Source organism: Kryptolebias marmoratus, linkage group LG16 (genome assembly GCF_001649575.2).
Source record: "Kryptolebias marmoratus isolate JLee-2015 linkage group LG16, ASM164957v2, whole genome shotgun sequence".
Lineage (NCBI taxonomy): Eukaryota > Metazoa > Chordata > Actinopteri > Cyprinodontiformes > Rivulidae > Kryptolebias > Kryptolebias marmoratus.
The window spans coordinates 19,069,012-19,096,109 of NC_051445.1; the positions used below are offsets into that span (position 1 = coordinate 19,069,012).

General features: G+C 37.3%; 2 protein-coding genes across 2 annotated transcripts in view; both read left to right on the forward strand.

Moving 5' to 3' along the window:
* ddc (dopa decarboxylase) overlaps positions 1 to 5,701 on the forward strand; it is a 21,064-nt gene extending 15,363 nt beyond the window's left edge. The window contains exons 11-14 of the mRNA XM_017409807.3: positions 1,419 to 1,438; positions 1,517 to 1,615; positions 3,680 to 3,781; positions 3,899 to 5,701. Of these exons, the coding sequence (XP_017265296.1) occupies positions 1,419 to 1,438; positions 1,517 to 1,615; positions 3,680 to 3,781; positions 3,899 to 4,099 (422 nt within the window). The 3' untranslated portion in view covers positions 4,100 to 5,701. The remainder of the gene's footprint in view (positions 1 to 1,418; positions 1,439 to 1,516; positions 1,616 to 3,679; positions 3,782 to 3,898) is intronic.
* A 9,123-nt stretch (positions 5,702 to 14,824) lies between these two features.
* On the forward strand, positions 14,825 to 26,594 carry entpd3 (ectonucleoside triphosphate diphosphohydrolase 3). Its single transcript, XM_017410031.3, has 10 exons — positions 14,825 to 15,012; positions 19,324 to 19,461; positions 19,788 to 19,905; positions 20,022 to 20,181; positions 20,790 to 20,949; positions 21,066 to 21,293; positions 21,923 to 22,186; positions 22,273 to 22,383; positions 23,470 to 23,607; positions 24,426 to 26,594. The coding sequence occupies exons 2-10, from the start codon at positions 19,327 to 19,329 to the stop codon at positions 24,612 to 24,614; spliced, it is 1,503 nt and encodes a 500-aa protein (XP_017265520.1). The 5' UTR covers positions 14,825 to 15,012; positions 19,324 to 19,326; the 3' UTR covers positions 24,615 to 26,594.
* Positions 26,595 to 27,098: the final 504 nt, after the last annotated feature.

A 27,098-nucleotide genomic window follows, 5' to 3' on the forward strand; every position in this document is an offset into this window, starting at 1 on the left:
CGAGGATCAGACCGCCAAGGTCCCCGCCTTCGGCCACTACCCATCCCACATTGCACCCGACCCCTTTGGCCCCTCCCATAGGTGGTGAGCCCATGGGAAGGGGGACCCACGTATCCTCTTCGGGCTGTGCCCGGCCGGGCTCCATGGGTGAAAGTCCGGCCACCAGGCGCTCGCCAACGTGCCCCACCTCCAGGCCTGGCTCCAGAGTGGGGCCCCGGTGACCCGCGTCCGGGCGAGGGAACACTGTGTCCAATACTTGTATTCATCAACACATACACATATGGCAATAATTATACAATCACACTGTGCAGGTGAAAAGCTTTTGCAGGTACAACTTACTCTGATGTGCCTAATTGGACCTCTTCAAAGGATTAAAGATTTACCTAGAGATTTTTTTTATTCCATGTCTCCATGAATACATTTCTGTTCCCACCATGTGTGCTGGTATACATCGTCTCAGTGAGCAGATGGGTTCAGATTTGCACTATAATTTTCCTGACAGACAGGGAGACTCGGAAAGGAACAGAGAGATACCTCCCACCACATTGAGGCAATTCAACAAAGCCTTTGCTCAGACAATCTGGAGTCTGCGATCTAATTAGTGGTTATTAGCTCCAACTAACACAGGCCTTTGTTCTGCAGTGATGAGCTACCTGTAGGCACCGATGAGGGTGTGGAGTGACATGCTGTGATGGAGGAGGTGGACACAATGACCGCAAACAGCACCTGGACTGTAGCACAAATATAAAACATGAAAAAATTTACAAGTGATTAAAGTCTAAAGCAGTTTTGGAGTTTTGTTGAAATGTTATCAATATTTAATATCTTATGATCTCTTTAATGGGCCTCAAGTTGAAGAAACAAGAGATTAATTCTGATCAGACTGAAAGCTAATGGCTAGTTTGACCAGGCTAAGACCAAAACACCAAAGATTTTTTAGCAGTTCTTGCAAATGCTGATTTATAAATTTTACATCGATGCCAGCTTTGCATTACCGGATTATTCAAGCTGGAATATTACAATAATCTTGCCAGTAGTGCCCCTGGCTGCACCAGAAGGGCTGCAGCTAATACCTGCTGCTATTTGCTCTTGCATATAACCAAATAGTTCATTGTCAAACAAGACAAGAATTGTGTAATGTAAAAGTTTATTACTGCTTTTATGAGCTGTTATGAAATTATTAAGAATACATTTGTTTTATGATGACAGCAATCTTGCCCCACGCAGACTAGCTCATTGATATGATCAGAATAAAAAGCTATTTCTCCAAACCAAGGTTGTTCAAAAAGCTAGCTACAGCAGATAATATATTAATTGTTCATAACCTTTTTACTAAAAGCATGTTGGCTGTTAGAAGTTGTTTTGTTTACAGAATAATAAAGTATACAATGTTCAATAACCTGCTTGTCTTTCAACAGGGCTGGTTACAGATTACAGGGTAAGAACAATTATTCTGAGTGATCATAATCTAAGCAGTAACGTAAACCTTGTAGAAATAACCAGTTTTCTCCTGCAGCACTGGCAGATTCCACTGGGAAGAAGATTTCGCTCACTGAAGATGTGGTTCGTGTTTCGTATGTATGGGATCAAAGGCATGCAAGCTCATATACGAAAGGTAGGCCTGCAGATGAATGAACCCACGTCAGTCAGCTTTACAAACCTGTGAACTGGCATGGAAAGAGTAGCCTAGGATTGTGGCAACTTCGATAAAAGTTCTATTTATAAAATTACAAGCATCTACAAGTTCACAGTAAAGTCTATGGAGAAAATTATGGAGAAAATTGAGCCATTTGTTTATTTTTTTATTTTTTAAAAATTAAAATTTTGCTGAACAATCTGGCTTCTCCAGTTTTTTTCTTTTTGTTTCTTTCCTCCCTCTCTCTCTCTCTCTCTCTCTCTCCATCTGTAAAAAAAACCCCACTTTTTGTGATCACATACTCCTTTATGGTAAATGCCACCTCCATCCCTGTGCTCCACATCTCAGCCCTCCTAATCTTCTTTAGCAGTAAAGTCCCTTCACCCCCCCATGCTATCTTCATCAGCATAACTGAAACATATCCTGCCAGTCATATACATCTGACTGATACGTCCTCGTCTGTAACAACATTTTCTCTCATGCCTGCCCCTTTTCCTGCCCATCTTTTCTTCTAAATGCCTGAACGCCTGGCTCTGCTTTTTCTCTTCCTCCCTCTGGCTGTCAGTCAAATGTGTCTGTTTCATGTTTCCTCGCCATTTGAAGTAGAAGAGGCAGCACTGATCCTTGCAACTACATGCCATAATATTAAAACCACCAATTTGAGCATGTTCCTCAAAATTAAGCAGGTGGTCTTAATGTTATGGCTGGCCAGTGTGCATTTAATTATTACTATTTTGCAGCTATGTTTTTGACCATTAATCAGTCTTGCTTGGTCTGAAATTAGTTTTTTATTGGAATTAATTATTGTATGTAATTTGATCTAGAAAAAAAAATCTTTACAAAAACAAACTGATGATTTTCCTGTGAACACCACAATCAGTAAAGAAATAAAGGACTTTAAGTAAAGAACTGCTGAGCAAAAATATGCCACAGTACAGTGAGTAACAAGACAGGTAATCAAGCCACTCCAGTTTATTATTGTGAACAACTCGAGTGGTGAAAGCTGGATTTGAAGAAAAGAACAATGGTAGTTAGATGATGGACATTCAGTTTCTGGTTTTATCAGAGAGGAAGGGGCAGGAAAAGTGTCACAATCACACGGTTATAATCACGACTGCACTGAAGATCACCTGCACCCAGTGTGTCAGTGGGCTCGTTGATCTGAAGTGGGTGAATTGTGTTGGGTTAAAATGTTTGATCACAGAGGAACATTAAAAAAATAATAAAATAAATAATAATAATAATAATCCAAATGAGGAAATTATATTTCCTGCCTGAAAGCAGAACATGATAAAGGCTAATTCATGGTTCTGGTTTTGAACTTGTATGATGTGTGCCTCCGAGGATTTACCTCCTCTCAAGATGTGATCTCATAATTATATATTCAAAGCAGTTTCTTACTGATGATTACATTTAGGCCATAATACGTCATTACACTCTACTTGATGAGGTTTGGTGGGGATAGATATGTAGATCAGTGATACAACTGACGTTAATATTTAAGCAATACTGCTCTCTAGTGAATAAGAGCAGAAATTACATCCTTTAGTAAAAATTTCTGATGTGTCCCAGCTGAGGTTAAATCCTGTCTACAATTTTAAAAACAAGTAGTTTTTTTGCATTTTATGACTTCCAGTAGTTACACATTATGTTTTATGATATTTAGACATGCTTGTTTTCTTTATTTTTGTTTTCTCTTAAAGCTGTACTGAGCTGACAAGGCCACAAACAAAACAAACAGGAATAAATTTAGTAACATTTCAGAAAACAAAATGACATTTCCAAAAACAGAATGAAAAACCCTGATAACCCAAATTTTTTGTTTTGTTGTGTTTTATAAAATACAGTTTCAGTCTTCATAAACCTCTCTAAAAGTGTGGTTTGTAATGTTTTTCTTTGTCCTGCCTTGTTGGATTTTGGATTATAAAGCCACTCTGGGGAAAAAACAAGTGAATAATAATAAGAACAGCTTCACTGAACATTATTTTACATGTACTTTGACCAGTAAATATTATGATTGGTGTTTTTGTGTTCTGTTTGTAGCAAGTGGGTCTGGCCAAAGAGTTTGAGAGTCTGGTGCGAGCAGACAAGAGGTTTGAGATTTGTGCGGAGGTCGTTTTGGGACTGGTCTGCTTCAGGCTCAAGGTAACAACATTCTTCACCTGTGTTAAAGCCATGTCACAGCAGGACATCACAGTTTGGGGTGCATGTAGTTTTTATGTGTATATTTCTGAACATGATCTTCTTACTGCCTCCTCTCAGGGCTCCAATGAGCTCAACCAGAACTTGCTGAAAAAGATCACAAAGAGCAGAGAAATCCACCTGGTGCCCTGCCAGCTGTCCGGTCTTTTCGTCCTGCGCTTCGCCATCTGCGCTCGCAAAACGGAATCCCGTCACATTCAACAAGCATGGCGGCACATCACACAGCTTGCCTTTGAGCTCCTGCAGGAGCAGCCACACTGACCATATGAGTGGAAAAGAGTCTGTCCACTCCAATGCTGAAATGAGAACCAAAGTTTAGACAAATGTTTGTGAAGTTTGCAGATATAAAATGCCATCAGTGTAGTTTTTTCAAATTTTTTGAAATTTATTTGTACTTACAGTCTTTACAGTCCGGTGTGTTTCTGTCTGCAGCCACTTGTCCAGTCTAATAGGAACTGATTGTTTATTTTCATAGATTCAGTGGTGTGGACTGATGCATGTGAAAAGAAAAAAAAACAGTAGTGTTAGAAATCTGCAAAAGGCAAATGTGCAAAAAGAAAAAAAAGGATGCAGGTGCTAGATATTACATTTTAAATCTGCAATTTCTCCAGCCATTGTCTAAGCTCCTGTTTGGTGATTATGTAACTGTCTTCTAAATAGTCCCTGCGAGCTTCATGTGCTGCTTCTGTGTCATCTGGTGGTCAAAAATAGAGATATGGTTTGGAAATAGGTTCATTTATTTTGTTTAAAAATGGGTTCTGGGAAAAAGAACAAAAGGGTTAAGAACAGTTTATGTCTCACCTGTCCTGTTGTAGTTACCTCTCATTACACTGATCAGCTATCTAACCGGGGCCAAGACCTCAATTACTATCCTAACTATTTCAAAAATTCATGGTTCATGTTAAATGTTATTTTGTACACCTCTATACTGCCATCAGTTTTGCATAACACAGAAATATTGTGATATTCCTGCGGGAATTGCCCAGTAGGTTGCTCTGAAAGTGCAACAGCCAGTTGCTGCTGCTGCTAATTGTGACTGATTAAAACGACAGCAAACCACGTTGGTTGTGGGTCTGCTTGGCCCAGCCATTACCTAAAACTCTATTTCCCCAAACTGGTGTTGTTCAAAGAGCTATCTACAACAGGTAAGATATCAATTGTTCAGAACCTGAACGCAGAGTCTCAGTTCAGAATATTTGAACTATTGCTTTAAGCCCAGTTTTGGCTGAAACAGTTTTGTCTCCTTACTGTAGTTTATCAGTTTGCAGTAAGTGAATTGCACTTTGTGAAAATGAATTGTTAGGTAGGTGCTCATTAAAAACACAGCTTCTTAATGTACTGTACTGTAAATGTTAGTTATACACGGTGCACTCAAGTTTTTGGTTAAAGAATAGTTATTACTTTAATCAATCTGGTTAAATTTCTTCATAAGTGCATTAATTTATTCAAAATGTAAAACTATTGGTGAGGGAACCACTTTTTAATTTTTGCAGTATTTTTCTTTTATTCACTCTATCCATGTAAGTTAGAAAAATGATAAATAAAATAATTTACTTTTTTTTTAAAGACAAAGAAGCAATCCTGGTTTCCTTACTTATTAGCTTTTGGCTTTAATTTTGGCTCCTCTAAATCACCTTTAGGTTCTTATGTTTAACTAGGATGTCATGATGAACAAAAGTGATTTTATTTAATCATTCCCCCTATTTTCTTTGAAGAAGTATAAATCTGTGGTGTCTGATCTGCACATTTTGTTGTTTATGATTGTGTTGAAGTCAGCTACTAAGGTGTTTTTATCTTTGGCTTGACTGTGGGCTATAGGCATTGTAGTGGATTTATTTGAATAAAGTCTGCTGTAGTCTGGTAGGTGTGCATTAATTTTTCTGAGTTTGTCACACCAACACATAAAATAGACCAATGTCTTGCAGTTTGAATGCATCAGCACAGACAGACAATACCAGAACTACAGCTTGTGTCCTAAACTGGAATACAACAACATGTATGGGATGCTATCCAGGGTTCCCACGCAATTTTTTAATATAAAGGCCACGCCATGTGCAGCACTCTAAAAATATAACCAAGGCAAGTCTTCGGGAAAAATGAAAATAAGAGAATCGACTAAAAACATACGAAGAAAGTTAATTTTTATGTTTGTTTTTTTTGTGGAGCCTGCTGGTCTCAAAGTTATCTAGCAACAGCATTAGCAGTCAGAATAAACTGTGTTTTTGTTGCAGGCTGCTGGTAACAAAGTGCCAAAAGATTCAGTTTAAATTAGATTCTTCATAGGCTTATATTTTATAGGTTTACATATTTGACACAACACTGGTTCATCTCTTGACTTTAGGAACCTTTTAATTTCTGAATGACTCAAAAGGTCAAGGCTGTGTGGCATAATAAACAAACAAGCAGACAAAAAACATTTCTCTAAAGATGGTACTGGCCTGAAAATGAGCAAAAATGCAGCCGGTCTAGAGAAGAACTTTGTTGACCTTCAGGAAGCCTGAATAATTAAAGAAAACATGAAAACTTGGTTCCTTAAAAGCTAAAAATGAAGAAACGAGGGATAACTTAAGAGTTTTGCTTTGCACTATTGTCATGATGTCCTTCAAATAAACTAATAATAAATGATGATATGTATGAGCGTCCTAATTCCTGAGGACAATAACCAGACTTCGATAAAACTATTTGGTATTAGACTTCAAATCCTATTACCTAATTACTAATTATTAATCACCATGCATTGGTTTCCTCTTAATTTGCATGCTTACATGGGTAAGTAAAATAGTCAAACATGAATTTCCTTTAAAAGATTTTGTGACGTGGAAATGTCTTAGAGCTGATGTGGAAAATGCCAAAGAGTAAAAAGTCTCCTGGTGAGTTTGTTGTCTGTTTGGACTAAATGGTTACCATGATGATGAGACTTCAGGGACATGACAATGCCATTACAAAGGTCTTAGTTTAAGCACTTACAATCATGTACTTGCCCCCTCTAACCAGTATGAATAAATTATTACTTTCACTCGACATTATGTTGAGCTCTGCAAAATGCACACATTAAGAGCAGTTCGATGCAGACATTATCTTGGGCAGACTAACAAAAAGAAAAATGGATTTTGAGGTTGTTTGCTTTAAATACAAAATAAGGAAATACTTTCTTATTTCTTTTGCAGTTTATTACTTTCACTAGAGTGTGTTATTGTTCATGGTAAACTTCTGGTTTTTAGCTTGTTATGGAGAATTGAATGTTTTTAGCTGTTTTTAAGAATATATTTTGTGGCAGTTGTGAGTTTACTTAATAGCAGCACAACTGCTTTTATGGTATCAGTTTTACTAACAACCCTGAGTAAATGTTTTAGTCCTCAGATCCTTTAAGAATGACTAGAGAGCCACAGATGAAAGGCAAACATGTATGTGAGCTCTTTGAGCAGTGCAAAGGTATGTAAGGCATGGGAAATCCCAATATATCAATAAGTAACAGGTAATTTCAGATCTCTTGTTTGTTCTGTGTAGCATTTTAGTATTGTTTTCATGTAACATAATGGTACACTGTATGTAGGAGTGGAGTGTATCCTAAAGCAAACTATGACTTGGCTGTTGTCAAACTTTTGTGCTCTTCAGTTTTCTTAGGTTTGTTCAAATATATTTTATTAAGGTCAGTAATACATAAGCACTTTTATTTACCATCAATCATTATTTTTGGCATGCATGCCCAATAAACCTTTTAACCTTTGCATCTCAGGTTACATAGGAACCACAAATGTTCCGCTGGTTTCATGAACTCTATGTTTTACACTTGTATATGGCCTATTTTCTTAATTTTCCGTCAAGTAATTTATCATTACTTTATTATTTTTTGTTTTTGGTCAGAGCAGCTGGTTTTTCCTTTAATAAAAGGGTTGAGAAAACTGACATTCCAAACAGAAAGTAGGTAACTTGTGAACCCAACAGAGCGCATGGGTCTTTGAGTTCTTTTTTATCCTCAGATGAGCAAACAAAACAAACAAAAAAAGAAAACACACACACAGATAGGTACACAAGTGCACACCCTCACAACTTTACACACACAAAACAGTTTACTTTTAGCTGATAGTCTGCAAAACAGCCCTTTGGGGGTCAAGCATTGAGAATGCATGAAAGTTACTCACTCCACTGCAAGAAGTGTCTTAAAAACCCTTTTCTGAATCCTACAAATATTGACTTTACTGATAAAAGTTTGAAGTCTGGAGCCAATCCCAACACAGTCTGCTGCGGAAAATATGTTTGTTCTTCAACCGCCTTTTCCCAGACCCTGTAATGGAGTCCAGTCCAGCCCATGTTGTCAGACTCATTACTTACCTCACACCAAACAGCCTTCAAGTTGTTTGGTGTTTGAGGGTATTTGCTGAAAGCTTGTCCAAGACACTTTTTTCACTTGGGAGGCATCAGATGGGAAAACATTGCAATCTAGCAGCCATCAGCACATAAGTGAATCTGAAGCCAGTCACAAGTATACTTGAGACCTCAGAGATCACATTACATGGCCAGCATTTAATGGTTCGTGTTGAACTGTGCACTGATTGCAGTTAACACTAATACTTATAATTTTGTTAGGATGAGAGTTTCCTTTCTGATAATTCAATAGTGCAGAAGTTTCAAAATGTAAGATGAATATGATTTTATTACATCTTGCCTGGGGAAATCTCTCTGTAATATCAATGGTAGGGGGAGGGGAAGCTTTCTAAGCTGTATAGAAGCTTGTCATAAAAAGTTTCCCACAATGGCAATGACTGGGGGGTGGGAGGTTTGCTGGGACTGGGTTTAAAGTGCACCAGCCCACTCATTAACCATTAGAAGCTTGAGAAATCACTTTCTGCCAGTTTGACATAACAGAATATTTCCATTATAAACAGTGGAAGTGCAAATGTGTGTCTTGTCCATATGTCCAGGCAGCAACATGGCCACAATAAAATTGGTGGTACAGACACTCAGACATGTCAGCATTCTTAATGTTCGCTGAAGCGAGGGTAACAGAATTTCATGACATAACTTAATATTACTTAGTAGATTACCCCAAAAAGTACAGAAGAAATGTGTGTTTGTGTGTGTGTCCAAAAAGCCTAGAAGATCTTACAATTAAAAAATGTAACAAGATTGACAGAAATGTAATGGGCTATTGACCGCCTCGTTATTAGGGGTGTAACAGAACTCCTAAGTGATGGTTCAGCATATCTCAGTATTAGAGTCACACTTTGATAAATAAATGCTAACTGCTGTCTTTCCCACCACTTATTTTTAACAGAAAATAAGGGAATTGACAGAAAAACAAAGTATACTAGCTAGTGGGGAGGCTGTACATGTATTAAAAAGGTAAGACTTGTCAAAAGGTAATTTCACAAAATGATTAAAGACTAAAAATGTCATATCATATTGTTCTATTCATCCAATTTGCACAGCCAACAGGCCATTTGTCTGAAAAAAATTGAATAAACTTCCTTTTGTTAAGAAAATATTCAAAATGTGAAAACACAAACAAAACATTAAAGGAAGAAATGTTTATTTCAACAACTTTGGCCTAGACTTACCTGGGGCCTTTCTGGCCATTTTCTTTACCTGCTTCTCCTTTCTGAGTCGCGGGGAGCTGCTGCTTATCTCCAACAGTCACTGTGCGAGAGACGGGGGACACCCTGGACAGGTCGCAAGTCCATCACCGGGCCACATAGAGACAAACAAGCATTCACACACTCACCCATACCTGGGGACAACTTTTACACTTACAAGTTACCCTAACATGCATGTTTTTGGTCTGTGGGAGGAAACCCATGTGCACATAGGGAGAAAATGCAAACTCCACCCAGAAAGGCCTCAGGTCGGGAAGCAATCCTGCACAAAAACATTTCAACCTGAAGAGACTCACTCGGAGAGATGGAGACAATTAGAGTGTTTTATCGGCTGTTGGTCTTTGGCGTTCGGGCCCCTGCAGAAGACGAGTTTGCAGAGAATCACTGAGAGCTTGAATGATCGACATAGGGTGAGAGTTTAGGGTAGTCTTTCCCCGGGACCCGGACCTGGTGGTGGAGTAGAGGTCAAGAAAGGGGAGTCCAGACGAGCTTGGGAAGGCGAGGGTGGAGACGGGGAGGCGGCGGGACGAAACTTGGCTGGTGAGCAGGAGGAGCCAAGAACGGGGAACCTTATATCCCGAATCTGGATGCTGATTGGCTGCTGCGGGTGAAGATCTGCGATGAGTGATGCTGGACAGCCCAGGTGAGTCTGCCAAGTTAAAATTACGGCGAGCCTTCACAATTTGTTATAATTTAGTTTTTTTGTAAAATCTCTGAATAATACAAAATTTTACACAGTTTAAGAGACATAAAATAGTATTTTAACACCAACAAGATTCTTCACAAAGAGCTATTAGCTGAAAACTTGACATTAAAGAGATGGGGGAGGACCCTCAGGTCATTGTATGTGTGTGTGTGTGTGTGTGTGTGTGTTTGTGGTGGTGGTGGGGGGGTGTCTGTGTGTGTGTGTGCACTAATCAGTATTTGTCCACAGTGATGTGATCAGTCATGTTAAAACAATCATCTTAGTATCCACTGGACTAATCTCTTCAGCTCGAATGACTAAGATGACGATTTGTGTTCTTGTGTACAGCAGTGACTACACTGACTTTGCACACACTGTGCGTGTTCTGTGACAATCAGAAAATAATGTTCCTGGAGAGCATTAGCAGGTACAGGATGTCAGGTGTTTCTGCACAAACAAAATCCGAGCTGCTGCGTGTGGTACAGTCTGCCAGGACTGAAAACTCATCCCTTCAGGACGTTTATGAACAGTTTGTGCTCAAACAGACCCAAAGATTTGTTTGGCTTGGCACAAATCTTTTATTCAGAGTATGAGCTCTTGCCTTCAGATTACTCATTGTTTTAAAAATTAATTTGCCCCATTTCAGTCACTTTTTCCAAACAATATTTCTAAACGTTGAATGAGATGTGCAGCTGGTTTCATGGTACTGTAGTACTGTTACATTTTAATTGTTTGACAAATTAATTTGTGACTATTTTAAAATACAAAATAGATTTTTTCAAAACTGCACTCTTTCTGTCATTCAGACAGCATCTGGCTGTGTTGGCGTTCATGTTTAACACATCAGCGTGGCGCTTTTCTCTAACTCTGCTGTCAGACAGTAAATGAATTAACTGGCTGTCATTTGCAGGGGATGTTTCTCACATTTCCCCTAATTCCTTTGAAAACCTCACTGCTGCTGTGCCCTGCCTACATGTGCAATGACAACTTCCCAGCTGTTTGTCAGTTTTCACTGCATGAGAAAATGAACGTGACATAAAAGTGTCAAAACTAAAAAGAATTGATTGTGTAAACCTTAACTGTGAGGAATGCGTGCCCTTAATTTGCAGACTGGTATTAAAGTTTTAAATGTTAGTAAAAATGTAAAAGTCACAATAAATGATATTTAGTATATACCATTTATTCATTCACTTCCTATACATGCTTCAATTTGATTAAGGTCTTCATCATCTACAAAAAGTTTTCAATTAGTAACAATAACGTAGCTGGTGCTAAAATACATTTTTCTGTAAGTCAAGCTGTGTCAGGTATCAAAGTCTGCGACAATCCTGCTATGGTAACAAAGAGCCTAAAGAATTCAAATTGATTTTTGCAAGGTTTTTTTAGTTACATGTTAACCCAATTCTAGTCCATCCCTTCAGTTTAGGAGTCTTTTTTTCCTGGAATGATTCAAATGTCAGAGTCAGGTGGCTTAACACACAACAAAAACAATAACAACAAACATTCCTCTGAAAATAGTCAGATGCTAAACTGAAAATGAGTGAAAAAGCAGTCCAAAGACAATCTTTGAAAGCAGCCTGAAAAACTATAGATGAAGTCCACTTTAAGGATTAGAAGAATGTCCAGCTGTTTGGGAGCAAAACACAAAGAACTGAAGAATGAATGAAGACTTTTGCCCAGTACTTTACTTCAGCTGATTTATTGCTGATTTTTATGAAAATAGCCAAAATAATAAGAAAATGGCATATATTTCACGTGTGCCATGGTTCCATCACTGTCTGAAAGAACCTGTGAAAACATAAACAGAAGAGTGTTGAGTGTCTGAATGACAGAATGCTGATGCTTAACAGATTGATAAAGCCATTGGTTTTATGCATGTTGTGTCTGAAAAGGGTTTGTTAATAATTAATATCACCATAAAGAGATAGACTGAAATGAAAACTGCAATAGAAGCAGACAATTTTATGAGTGACTATGAAAAGCTTAACTGAACCTAACTATCTGCATCTTATTTTTCTGTGATAAAATGCATGAAACTAATACTGAATTGATAACATTCTCATAATATTTCTCATGATTTCCTTCTTTACAAAAGATGCAAAAGCAATCCTGTCGTGTTTTGAAATTCAAGAGCAAATTTGCAACTATGGTCTTTTGGTCATTTGGCTGTTGTGAACCCAAACATCTGACCAGTGATCATTTTTTTGTTAATTTGTTTAAACCTTTTTGCAATGCAGTGATCAGCCTTGCCCATATACTGTAAATCATTCCAAACACTGCAACACTAGAACAGACACACCTCAGTTCCACTTCAATAGAGACACCACAACATCTCAGCCGAGGTAAATGTGTATAATCTGTATCCAAGGGGCTTCTTCTATTTCTTCTCTTTGTCCAAATTTAATTTTCAGGGTGCTGCCTTTCCGGCTCTTTTCAACCAGTGGGTTTCAGGTCTCTTGTTAGGCAGCTAAAAATAATCCACATACTGCACATTCACAGCCTGCTGAAAGAAAATACTAAATCACTCTGACTGTCTTTTTCAGGCAGATTAAAGTACTGTCATGCTGTTATGTTAAAGACTGTGTGTTTATAGATTCATAAAAGTGTTGCAAAGATGGCAGTCAGAGAAAAAAATAGTCTGGTATTAGAATGATAACAGCAATTTATATCAATATGTTTACTGATTTATTCTTTCAATTTAAAACGAACAGGTTATCAGATACGGAACTTATAGAAACATTTGTTAATATATTATAACTAATGTTTTTACTTCCTCATCATGATAAATTCTGATTAACAAAGTGATTTTTTAAAAACTCCCTCAGTGACTGAACCTATTGTGGGAATAATAAACGCCTTCATATTTTGAAAAACAAAACCACTGCACAGACAGGAAATCCTGGTTGAAGAGGGAAAGGCAGAACATGACTTGACATGAGAATAAGGAGGAGGAATCAACAAGTTGCAACTGAAAATCTGGACCTAGATGTACTGAGGGAAGTAAGGCTGACAAAATGAACGTGTGATTACAAGCAGGGCGTGGGAAGAGTAGCAAAAGCAATAAGAACAAAAAGGTGGAACAAAACAGCAACTGGCAACATGAAGTAAGAGTAACAAAACAAAAACCCATGAGAAGACCCAAAGACCATGAGTGGAAAAAAGAAAAAAGTCTAAAGCAGGGGTGTCAAACTCCATTCCTCGGGGGTCGCTCTCCTGCATGTTTTAGACATGTTCTTGCTTTAAAACACCTGGTTTAAATGGATGACTTGTTGCCATGCTCCTGGAGATCTTGATGATTTGGTGAGGAGGTAATCAAACCATTTGAATCAGGTGTGTTGGAGCAGAAAAACCTAAAACTCGCAGGACAGCGGCCCTCTAGGCCTGGAGTTTGACACCCGTGGTCTAAAGGTATAAGTCACATGTGTAACACATGGCTTTGCAACCCTAGAATAAACGTAAACAGCATTCCTTACATTATTGCATATCGTCTACTGCTTTGCATGCTAGAAGTTTTAAACACAGATCTCAGTGTTCAGAGTGTGTGTTGAGAGTGCCTCTCAGCTACTACCACACTGAATATCAGCTCAAAATCTGTAAAACTGATTACATTATACCCATTTTTTGTGTTGGCTTGGGTCGATTAGCTGTGGCAGCCATCTTAAATTGGCTTGACTTCCCCTGCTATAGGTCAAACTATTCGTGAACAACACACTGAACCTGGAGTTGAGCATCGGTGTATGAGACTGTGTGTGTGTGTATAGATGAACGTGACTTGTGTGAAAGTGCTTTGAGTGGTCAAACCACTGAGAAAGCACACAACTCTCACCATTTTCATAATAATTCTACCACATAGCCTAAAGTGGTGAATAAGTGGGATGCTATGGGTCACGAATGGCTGAAAGACGTTTATTATAATATAAAAATGTCAGATAAAAAGAATTTTTGTATTGTTTCTAAAAAGACTCAAAATCATGAAGCTCTACTTTGTCAGTTAATCTTTACTTTGGAGGCTGGCGCTCTCTGGCGACTCTCTACCCTCATTAAATAATATGATGCAGGCAGACACTCAGAAATGCAAGTGCTTCTCATGTTTCAAGAAAACTCCTTAAAAAGCCAAGCCTATCTCTGCATGCACATACAGAAACAGAACATGATTAAAAGCAAGCTTTTAGCACTCACCTGCCTGCTCAGAAAGCTAAACAAACACACTGGAGTGGCTTATTCCCTTCGAATAACAGTCTTGTGTCAGACACAGTGATGTCCCCATGGTTTTCACACAGATGACTCACAGATACCACAGTGAGAAGTTAAAGTGAAGCTGAAAGGGGGAGCCTGCAGGTATGAACACATTGTTGATTATCTGTGAGGCTCCCGAGCCGTTTTTTTTCTGGTATTTGCCTGTCAAATAAAAGCTGACTGTGATAACACTTGCTGAAATGTTCAACCACAATGCATTTCTCTTATTGATTACTCTCCTTCTGTTGCCTCTTTGCACTTCATTCATACTCAGAAACACTTGTATTCAAACAGCAGAGATAAGTAGTGAACAAACAGCAGCTCTGCATCAGTCTCCACAGTTTGGCTGTTCTGTTCCCCCTGTGTGCGGGGAGTGGTAACAGCTGGAGAGTACATACATGCGTACACTGCTCCTCCCATGTTTCTGCCCCCCCCCCATTCTCAGCTGCATTAAGTAGCACCACTTGTGTTCTTGTAGGGGAGTCATTCTCTGGATGTCTCCCACTCACGACACCCTCCCCAGCTCACTGGATCTCTGCCTCCCTCCTTTCCTCTGAAGCTCCCCTGTTTCCTGCTGCATTTTTTCATTTCATCCTGAGAGACATCTCCCTCCTACTCCAAACACTCCCAGGCTTGATCTGCACAACCAGCTCTTCGAGGTAAGACACAAATTCACTTCAGCTCATGCGGTTATTTAAAATGTACCACATCAGGTGTTTATTTAAAATATATGCTGAAAATGGTTAAAATTATTACAGAGTTCATTTTTGTTATAGTATAAGCCTATAACAATCTATCGAATTGGCTGTAAACCAGTTACAATCTGTTTCATTTCCCTGTTCAACCTGAAAAAAGCAGTATCTGCAAAGAGAAGGAACAAAATGTGCGCAAGTATTAGTTTGCTTGACTCCAAACTTTACATTGCTGTGTTTATGAAACTGTTTGGATGAGTTTAATTGTGCAGATGCAAATTTTAGATCAAAACTTGTTGATTTCAAAGGCTGACAATAGTTGAATTTGATGCTTTAAAAAAAAGTGAGTAAAGTGAATATAAAGCAGCTAAATGAATTTATGAAATTACTACTACCTGATTATTTCCCATCTCAAAGCATTTAGACTGAATTATTGTCTGAATTATTTTAAGATAATTTGTTTTGAAGAAACATCTTGCATTAAGTTGCACACAATCATTTCAGGGCTTTAGCGGCTCATTATGTTCCAGAGAAAGAGACACTGACGCTGCAAAGGCAAAACTTTTAAGACGCCTCTTTACCAGCTAGATGCAGATCTGTTGAGGTGAACCAGCTGAATTGCTGAGGAATGACCGCTGGACAATCAATATTCTGTTGTGAGGAGTTGAAAGGGTTGTGAAAAATGCAAGCAGAACAAAATTAGCTGCAAAACGTGAAGTGAACAGAAACCAGTTATCCCCCATTATCTCCATTTAGTGCTACAACCTGCTTGAAGTGCTCAGAAGTATAAGGTGTCAGGTTTGAGAAATGGCTGAGGTAATGGAAGATGAAACACAAGCACCACTGAAATGCCCTGACAAGTTGAAGTATCAAGTTTGGCCCATGGTTTTTTTTATTTTTAATCAGTTTTATGAACAAATCAAATATGAATGAATGACTCCCACTTTACAGCAGCTAGAAGGTCTCTGGCTCACTTACTGACAGAAACGAGGTGCTTTTAGTCAGATGCCAACAAAGAATAACGGCTCTTTTCAGAACAGGTTTTTATTAGACATTTTATAGGTTGAAAATTGCAGAAACATCAAGGCATTAGTGGTCAAAGTTCAAATAAAGGGTTGCATGGTGGTGCAAGTGCGGGTGCTGTAACTTTATACCAAGAAGGATGCAGATTCAAATCTCAGCTGCAGCCTTTCTGTGTGGAGGTTACATGTTCTCCCCTTGCATGCATGTTTTTTTCCCTCTGGGTACTTCAGTTTCCTTTCACAATCTAAACACATTACGTTAACTGACAACTCTAAACTGCCCAATGTAGTGAAGATGAGCATCCAGGAATGTGTCTGTACTTACAGAGATCTTTAGTCTTTTTTCTTAAGTACAACAGTTTAAAAAAACAGTTTAAAAGATTATTTGTCTAGATTTCCTTTAAGGAATGCATATCGCCGTTCATGCCAGATTTTTAGATTGTGATCATCCTATGTAGAGAAATTATGGAATTGGAGCTTTTTTGGTCAAACCTTTAAGAGAAAACATGATGTGATCTTCTGTGACAGTGTGAACTGTCACTCTCAGAGTGTGTGAATGACTCTTAGCTATTACCACATCAAACTTTAGCCCATTATCTGTAAAACTGATTTTTGCATTGGCTAATGTTGATTAGCTGAATTTGTTTAGCTCCAAATATTATTCAGTTGTAGATGTACATCCAGTGGGTATTTTCTGAGATAGTTATTAAAATCAGTCCAGTGGTTCATGAGATATTTTGCTAACAAACAGAGAGAGTTGACTCCAAATAGTTAATGACAAAGTTTAAAAAAAAATCTTGTGCAATCTGTGAGCACTCAATTTGTGTTGGTTATTAGTCTCAGCTACTACTAGACCAAATCTTAGGTTATAAGTTATAGCCATTGTTGTTTTTTTTTTAGTTCAGTTAGCTGCGTCAGTTATCTTGAAATGGGTTGACTCCCAAAGTTAATTAGTTGTAGATATACATCCACAACTTACTTCCTGAAAGTTTTATTAAAATCTGGTCATAGACAGACACACAAAAACACACAGACACGGGCAAAAACATCATTACCTGTCTTTGTCTTTTGGCAGCAGATGATAAAAAGATTCTCAACTGTGTAACACATATATATTGCACAAACAAAAGACAAAAACTTGTTAGAAAAACTGAAAATCTTTCTTTATGGCAAACAGGAGCTGGATAAAAAGCTTACAGACACTGATTTGTTATTTCTAAACAGTTTAATAAGTACAGGTTTAGTGTTGTGTCAGGTTGCTGTGTGGTCAGATGTTATGCTTTCATTTTCTTAACACTAAAAAACAAACCTTAAATTCCTTAAATTGCTGAAAAACCCAGCTGTTAGATCCTTGGTGGATTTAACAGACATAAGAAAATGGGGTGGTGGCATTTAAAGTCACACAACCTTTTTTTTTCAAAATGTATCAGTTTCTCAAAGCTTCATCAGAAAATGGATTATAATCACTATATATATATATATATATATATATGTGTGTGTGTGTGTGTGTGTGTGTATATAAGGAAAAGGAACAAAGCAAGTTAATACATGTTTAATCAGAAACTGGTGACACCCTTTTGCATTCCTGCTGGTAAATGGCTTTAGCTGTTTGAATGCACTGGTTTTTTGAAAACAATCTTCCAGTTGAGATGTATTTTTAAGGTGTGTTTGGGATAATTATCTTAATGTTAGAGCCTTTTATTTCTTCCACATTTTACAGACATGTACTGTAGTTGTGAGGATTTTCACCAGGGTTTGTTGGTATCGTATTGAATCAGATTTTCTATACTAGATCACACTGATTAGGTGTCTGAGATGCTGGCAAAAGTTATCTAAGAACATTTTTACTCCAAACTTGATCTAAAAAAAAAGATTCATTTATCTTTAAAATTATATCTTTTAATATATATATATAATTTATAAATTTATATAATAATTACATATAATATAATAATTTATAATTTTTTTTTTTTTTTTATTGAGAGAATTAAATTTTTCATCATGGAGTTTGCATGTTCTCCCCGTGCTCACGTGGGTTTACTCCAGGTACTCTGGTTTCCTCCCACAGAACAAAAACATGCGTATTAGATTAATTGGTAACTCTAACCCTAGGTATGAGTGAGAGCATGAATGGTTGTTTGTCTTTATGTGTCCCTGTGATAGACTTGCGACCTGTCCAGGTTGTCCCCCTCCTCTCACACAGTGACTGCTGGAGATAGACACTAGCTCCCCGAGTTTATTTGACTTATTACAGTTGATAGGAACGAGTAGTTTATCACATTTTCAATTAATGCAATGTCAAATATTTCTACAATGTCTACAATATAATTAGACAATCATTTTTTGCAGTGTGAGTAAGAATTGTGCAATAGGTTCCAGGACCAGGAATGACTTTGTATATTTACATTTTTTAATCTTCCAACCATGTGTTATTTCTACATCAAAACCTGACTGATCTGGAATGAAACAATGCTGTCTGTATCTGAGTATAAACAACTCAAGCAAAGTGGTTCCAGACATACCGTGACTATCAACATATGGGACTTTTCCATGGTTTACAGTGAAACAAAAAGGTGAAAATAGTAACACCGATCATGTGTAAAATCTAAAGCATCACATTTTTCTATCCAGTGCAATGATACAAGTGTATTTATATGTTTGCTGGTGGAATGATGTCCCTATACCCCAGTTGTCCTTACTTGATTTCCAGCCAGTCAGTATAGTGTTGTGAATTGAGTGAACTTGTAAATAGTGTAATTAAGTAAAACTGCTTTCAAGTTCAAGTTGTGACCCATTTACCATGGAGAGATCACCATAACAAAGTTTTTCCAAACCTCGTCATCTTGGATTCTCTTTTTGCTGATTGAAAAGCACTCAAAAACTGCAGGGAATTTTGGGTGGTGTATATTGACATATTCAAACATTGTTAAAATCACAACCAGAATTGTCCATTTTTGCATGTTAAAGAAGCAAAATCTATTGTGGCCCTGAGTTTGAAAAACACAACACTGCACAAACACAGCAACGCCCTGCAGATCATAACAAATGCTTGTTTGCAGTAACTGCTTAAGGCATTGATTGTACTTCCAGTAAAAACTATTTCAAAGCAGTCCTCACGGTTTGTGACAATTAGTTTAATCCAGCTATAATCCATTTACTTCATAATATTCAGTCCAACTCAAAGTTACAGTTACTGTTCATCATCATTTGTAATTAAAAGCTTTTAGTGAAAGCTTTAACTCTCCTTCACCAACAGGAAATGGCTTCCAAAAAGAAAGCGGGCTACAAGTGTCGTATAGCAGCTGTGCTGTTTCTCCTGCTGGCCGGTATCGCTGCCCTTGTTACTGTTGCTGTCATCCAGAGCACATTAAAGAGTCAAGAGTACAGCTTAGAGGTGAACACACACACAACCATGAGCACAGATCTCTTTGGATGCATACATGATGTAATTGTAGGTCTCTCTATTTTGAACAAAGAAAATGTATAATAAAAAAACATATACAAATGAACACTAGAGTTCCCACCTGCTGTATATAGGTGGACATGGGTAAATGCCTTTCGAAGGGCTGTTCACTAACAGGAACCATGCCATTAAGATTTAAAGAATGCGTGTTACAGTATGTTGAGGTGTTGGGTATTGCAGCAGCAATTCTGCAGTTTGATATGATTGTTTGATGACTTATTCATCTCAGTTTTTCTGTTTATTATTTTTTTTACCAGTATGGGATAGTGATAGACTCTGGTTCGTCCCGTTCCAATGTGTACCTGTACGAATGGCCAGGGGAGAAGAAGAACGAGACAGGAGTTGTGACAGAAAAAATGAACTGTAAAGTAAAAGGTGAGTTTTTGCTTTTGTAACATGCTAAGAAAATTCCAACTAATTATATTATTTATGTGAGGAAAAAAACCTTCTCTATAAAAGGGTGTAAACTTAGCACAACTTTGTCTCCAAAGGGGTCGCCATCTCAGAGATGAAGGTTAATTCCACATCAGACACAGAGACATGGAAAGGATTCCAATATTGTATAAGTCAAATCAAAGAAAACATTCCTACTGAAAAGCACAGAAGAACGCCTCTCTTTCTGGGAGCTACAGCTGGAATGAGACTGCTACAGTAAGAATGCTTTGGGTTACTCTTAAAAGCAATACATCAATGCATTTTTTAATTTGACGATACTAAAATGTTTAGGTTCTAAAGCTTTATTATGTGAACAATATGGTTGTTGATTTTTTTGTTATAATGGGTTGTTTTTAATTACATGAGGCTGTAGTTAACCATGCAGGCACCGTCACCTTGTTTATTTACATTACAGATATGTGAAGTGACATTTCATTTCATTCATATCAGTACATCAACCACAGAGCTTCACTGTTCCAGTGTTTGTTTCTGTAAAGACTGAAATGTGTCTGCTGCCACATTAAGTTTGAAAATTGCTCTCAATCTGGACTACAATCTAATTGTTGTTGTACTTTAAAGATCACAGAGGGAGAGGGGGGAGTGGCCTTTAACAAAAAAAGGAATTTTGTTCAAAAAGTCAAGATAATTTACTCAGAGCTTTGAGGGGAAAAAACACAATGAAATGATCTGAAAACTTGCTACATTCAGTCACAAAAAATGCTTGATAACAGTGTAATTCAACAAGTTTTCCTGCTGTGAACAGTAATTTTCTAGTAGGTTGCAGAACCCATCATGCACCATCTTGCTTTTCTCTGTTTTTTAAGTCAGAGAGATGAACAGAAATCAAATGAAATCATGGATAGTCTCAGAGAATACTTGAGTTCACTGCCCTTTGACTTCCGGAATGCTTCCATCATGACTGGACAGGAAGAAGGGCTGTATGGGTGGATCACAGTCAACTACTTGAAGGGAAATTTCCTGGAGGTAAGACACTGGTAAATTTCATTTAGTCAGTTTAAATGCAGAAGCATGGCAGCTTCATGAACAGGACCAGTACTATGCATTTGTTTTAAAATTACTCATCTTGTTCCTGTTTACAGAAAAATCTATGGAACACTTATGTGCACCCACACAGCTCAGAGACAGTTGGGTCAATGGACCTTGGTGGAGCATCAACACAAATTGCTTTTCAAGTTCAGGAAAGTAGAAATGGGGCTGACTACTTGAAGGTCAAACTGTATGGGTACCCCTACACTGTCTACACACATAGTTTCCTCTGCTATGGAAAAAATGAAGCTGATAAGAGGATTCTCGACAAAATCATCCAGGTATACAACTTGTCCTCTGTGTACAGATGAAAGAACATGTTTGTGACGGTCATGAATCCTGGGGTTGGGTGCTCATTACACTTGAGCTTGAATGCAGAAAATAATGCAGAAGTTAACTGGTGAAAAATAACCTACAACTAGACATATTAAGAAATGTAAAAATCCAAACAAATAGGCAGGAGAACCAGTTAATAGTTCAAACATTTAGTGATGCTACTTACAGATTTCTTCTGTAAGATGGGAAGTTGTGTAAACAAAATAACAAGTTTAAACTGAAATAACTAAATTCATAACTAAGGAGCTTCTTGATATTACTCAATAAAAGAACCAGCTTTTATGTGAAAGCCAAAATCCATTAATGTGCTGTTAAGAATTGATTAGTGAAGACTGCTCTTCCAAATAGGCAAAAAGAGGCCAGTCAAGAATGCATTATGTCATTAAGAATATAGATTGAACCATCAATGTCATCACATTAGCCAGCAAGAAATGCATTATTTCTGGTAACTTGCAGTTTTGTTTGAATCTATGGGCATGCCAAAATGCTTTATTGTAAGAATGAAAAGTGGGTGTAAAGTTTCTGTTGGGTTATGGTTTGAAATAATAATTTGAAGGTTTGTTTAATGTTTCAGGGATCATCTAACCAATCCAACATCAGAAACCCTTGCTACCCTGAAGGATACAGCACCACCATGAAAGCCTCAGACGTTTACAATACGGAGTGCACAGAGAAACCCAAAAACTACAACCCAAATCAAAATTTGTTTCTGTTTGGGGATCCAGACTCAAGGAAATGTGGAGAAATAGTAAAGTCCATATTTGATTTTAAAAACTGTTTGTCATCCCAGTGTTCCTTTGATGGGGTTGAGCAGCCACCGGTCACTGGAGAATTCATGGTAACATCTAGTGCAGATGTAGCAGGTCAAACAGAATAGGTGAAAATATGAAAGTATTGAATGTGTCTTTCTAATGTTCTTACCAGGCATATGCTGGATTCTTCTATCTTGCCAGAGCTCTAAATTTAACTGGCACATCAGATCTTGACCAGTTTAAAGCCACAGTTAGGAACTTCTGCCACACACAATGGACTGTGGTAAGTTCTCCAAAATCATAGAAAGCTTCAATATCAGTCATGCCATGTAGACTTTTTTCAATTAGAATTACATATATCCCTTTGTGTGCTGCGCACCCCAATCACAGTGTAACCTGATACTTTTATTTAAACCTCAGATAACTAATTGAAACTAACTGCATTTAGAAAATCCATATTTGAACATACAACATCAAGGCTGAAGTGTGTTTTTACATTTTGTCAGAAAAATGTCCTGTGCATTTACATGAAGGGGCAGGACATAAAAATTGCACTGCAGCCAGAAGTAAGGGGCGCTCCTTCTTTATGGCTTCAGCTTCCGGGTTCCGGTCCTGTGTCTAGTTATTATATATGTTGATGACACACACAAAGACACACACTTCAGTGACAAGTATAACCAGCAGCAAAAAAAATGTCAGATTTTTATGTAAGTAGTGATGTCAACAAAACATTATAATAAATAAAATAAATATAGCTGTAACACTTTTGCAGAAATAAAAAAAAACAACTAGAAATTAATCTGGTTTTTGACTTAACCATGTTTAAGATAACCGTCACAGCTAATCAAACTTAGCAGACAAACTTTCCAGAGATTAATGTAAAATTTGGTTAGGTAGTGGCTGAATGTCAACCCTTAACACATATTTCGAGCGCCAACAGATCACGCACAATGTTTGTTTGAAACTTTGCCATTAACTGGAGTCAACCCTGCCTGACAGCTACAGTTTGGTGTGGGAGAAGCTGAGTCCTAGCCAACATATTTTAAACACTAACAGATTGCATGAGATCTCACATGATAGCTTGTGATTGTGCATTATGTTATTTTTAAGGTTTAACCACAATGGCTAAAACTCAATTCTCAACATAAGATAGTCTTAGGTTAAATTTCTGGCATTTAAGGCAGCTGGAAATATGCATATCTTCAAGGAAAGAAGGCCTTCAATTATTTATGTATTTTTAAATCATATACTAACCATAGACTGCATTTTTTTTAATTTGAATACAAACATGTACTAAGTTATATTCATTTGCACTGTTGTTGCCCCCTATCAGTATCCTAATCCAAAACTTTGTTTCTCTTCTTTTAAGCTGAAAAATGAAAAAGAAGGGATAAATGAGAAACACCTGCGGACGTACTGTTATGGCACTCACTATGTCCTCACTCTCCTGGTAGATGGGTACAAGTTTGACAACGAGACCTGGAAAAACATTCACTTTGAAAAATCAGTGAGTTAATCAGATCAAACAAAATAAGCATGTCTTGTGTAAAAGTCATTCTAACAGTAACTGCTGTGATTTTGGGGTTGCATAAATCCCTGCACTGCAACAAAACAAAGCTCATGTTTAAAAAAAAAAAGAGCAAGAATACAACTGTCAGATTGAGTAACTGAACAGGTTTTTTGTTTTTTTTTTAGTAGTTGAGGTTTTACAGACAGGCATTTACCAGCTTTCAATGGACAAGATTGTGAATGAGGCCACCCACTAAGGACTGAGATGGATCACTGACACGCCATGTGCTCTCAATAACTCAAAACTCAAATGGAAAGCATGAAATGTACAGTTCCACAAAAATACTTTCTCAGACAAGGGAGTTTCCTTGTCTTCTACTTTTCGCCTTTCATTGCTGAGACAAAAAACAGTAGTGGAGGGAATTATTAAGAGCCCTGGAGGCAATATTGTATGGTGCAAAAAGTCAGATATGGCTACAATTTCCTAATTACTCATAAACGATTCCTAACAAGGCAGAGCTATTCCAGAAAAACTTGCAATGCTTCTAAATTTGAACAAGTGAAATAGTGTGCTCTCTGTGCTCGTAGCCTTTTATGACCATAATTTAGGACAGGCTCACATAACTCGTACTTCTGTACAGGGATGTTATTTTCATGTTATGACTCATCTGTTGCCCTAGAGCGATTGCTATCTAACCTCATTACAAAATGTTCTATATGTGAAACTTCTGTAGACATGCAGAGTGTTGGCGCAACAAACAGCATGCAGAAAAAAAATAATCTATTGTACAGTAATTCTCTGTTTTCCCTCTTCAGATAAAGGAAACGCACATTGGCTGGAGTTTGGGCTACATGCTGAGTTTGTCCAATATGATCCCATCGGAGGTGAAAGAAATCCCCCCGCTGACAAACCCTGTCTTTGCTGGCCTTGTCTTTTTATTTTCAGCATTAATCATTGTGACTGCTATTCTAGTGTTTATCATCCTCATTCGCACTTGCTACTGAGAACACAAATAACAGAGGGAAATATCAAGAACCCTGAGGGGCATTTCGTAAGTTGTAGGAATGTACTACAGAAGCATGTGCTGAGGCATGTGCTCAGAGTTACTGATTGAAATGTATTTTCTTTTTTTTTCCAACATAATATGCTGAGGCAAAATTCACATGGAATTTAGGACTATTATTAGAAATAAGGTTGAAATTTAATTCTCAACTTTTCAATTCAAGTAAAGACTTGCAAAGTCCATTACCTTCAGTACAATTTAACAATTCACAGTAAAAACCATCAACTCTCTAAAGTCTTTTTTGTGACTCTTGTCTTTCTGACTTTTATTTAAAAATCTCTTACCTGTCAAGCGTTTGCAGATTACATCAGAGGGTCATCTGATCTACATTTATCCTTCATTCAGTGTGTGCAAGGTTCCTTTGTTAGGTTATTGTGATGTTGTATGATTCTTGGTAAAAGTGGGAAATTACGTCCTAAAATCATCAAAATAGGTGTGTCATGTTTGACAATAGGCAGAACAAACTATCAAGAGGATGAACCACACCACCCCTTCCATTGTCTGTCACTGAATTGATTGATTGGTTTTGTGAGGTTCTCAGATTGGCTCTGGTCAGCCCTGGTGCTGGTGGACCAATGAGAAGACAGTAAAACTTGGTTTTCTAGAGGAACTATACTGTAAGTAGAAAGAAGGTATGAGACAGTCTCAAGACCACCTGCCCTCCTGCCTATCACTCTCCTGGGGGTTCTGGTGTAGGGCATACCCTCTTGTTTTCTAGATAACTTGTTTTTCAATTCCGGTTTGTCTGATAATAGATTGCATTTTTGTAACGGTCTCACCCTGGTCTTTGCTTGAGAATAACATCTACTTATAATATCTATGCTAACTGCACATAGCTATATGCAATGCACTTCATCATGAGGGTATAAACAATCTGGACAATTACACCACATGGGCTCTATATTGAGGTCGAATTAGAGTCTCCGAGCAACCTGCAGATTTGAGATAGTAAAGAGCAACCTAAAATAATGTATTATGGGTTCTTTTGTATCTCAGGGAAATTTTAAATGTTTAGGAAATTATGTTGATGATTAAATTTATTTGGCTTTAGTCAACAAAACCCACACAATAGTTGAGTGATAAATGAAGTAACAACAAAAAAATGTTTATCTGCTTGTTCCTTCTGCACACTGTAAAATTTAAAGAAAATTGTAACCTCAAAATGAGATTATGTGTATTTATTCACATAATCAGGCAAAGAGTAAGTGATATTAACTTTTATTTATCATGTTCATTCCTGTAAGATACTTGTAACTGCATTGAATGCATCTGTGATTAAGAATTACAGCTTTAAAGCACTGTTTAAAATTGAACAGAACTCTGGTTCTGATGAAAGTCTCTATAATCCACTGAATGTACGATGTGCCATTTTTTAAAAAGCCACTGGACCTTCTTGTTTCTTGAAAGTGTTTCAGGTTTTATTTGAGAAACATCTTCCAATCTAATTGAAACCTTTTAACTCCCAAAAAGTCAAAGTCCCATTTCATCACTGAAAACAAAACGTTTGAATAACAGTTAAAACCTCTTCCAGAACCAAGAAAACTAATCCAGCTGCTGTCTGTTTAAGCACTTAACAAGTATTAGTGTCAACGTTTTTTATCATTGAATTGTATCTGAGCTGCCATGATAATGTTGGAAAAAAAATTATTTAAAAAATGTTAAAGAAATTAACAAACAATCTAAAATAAAGTCCCAAAAGAAGGTGACTTAAGAAAACATATTGAAGTCAACAAAACAAATGTAAACTTTGTGTCATTTGATAGTCTGACTATGTCAACTTGAAAATGCAGGTGATATTTCAGTCGTATTATTTTTGTGCTGGAGAACATAATGCATGTTTCTCATTAGATGCACAGTGTTTTGGTAATGTCTTGACATTCATTATTATTCTAGTGCATAATAAACATACCTTCTAACTGCATTGTTTGTGGTTGTTGCTCTGTAACCTCACTAATAAATTTTCTTGAGGTCTCTTTAGGTTTAGCAAGCACATTAAACACATGAGCCCCCTTTTATATTTGATTTTATCAAGAACAGTCCAATGTTGAAGTACACATATCCCTGTTTAAATAAAAAAATACTTAGCTTTATCTGTGTTTGCTGACCAGATCTAAGAATGCCCAAAATAGTTTTTGTGAATAAATTGAAATAAATTTCTAACCTTTGCTTTAAACCCTATAGTTGTACAAAAAAACAAACAAACAAACAAAAAAAAAAACAACTATGGGCCCCTCTAGTGGTAATATATTGTACATGCAGGATGAAAGATGAGTATTGACTGTTTTAATTTTTTTTTATTTATTGGAAGTTTTGTCAAAAAAAAAAAATGAACAGAAAGACACATGTGAAACTACAGCAATACCCACTGGTTCTACAGACACTCTCAAAACCACGACTTGAACAACACGGGAAGCATGTGAGCAAC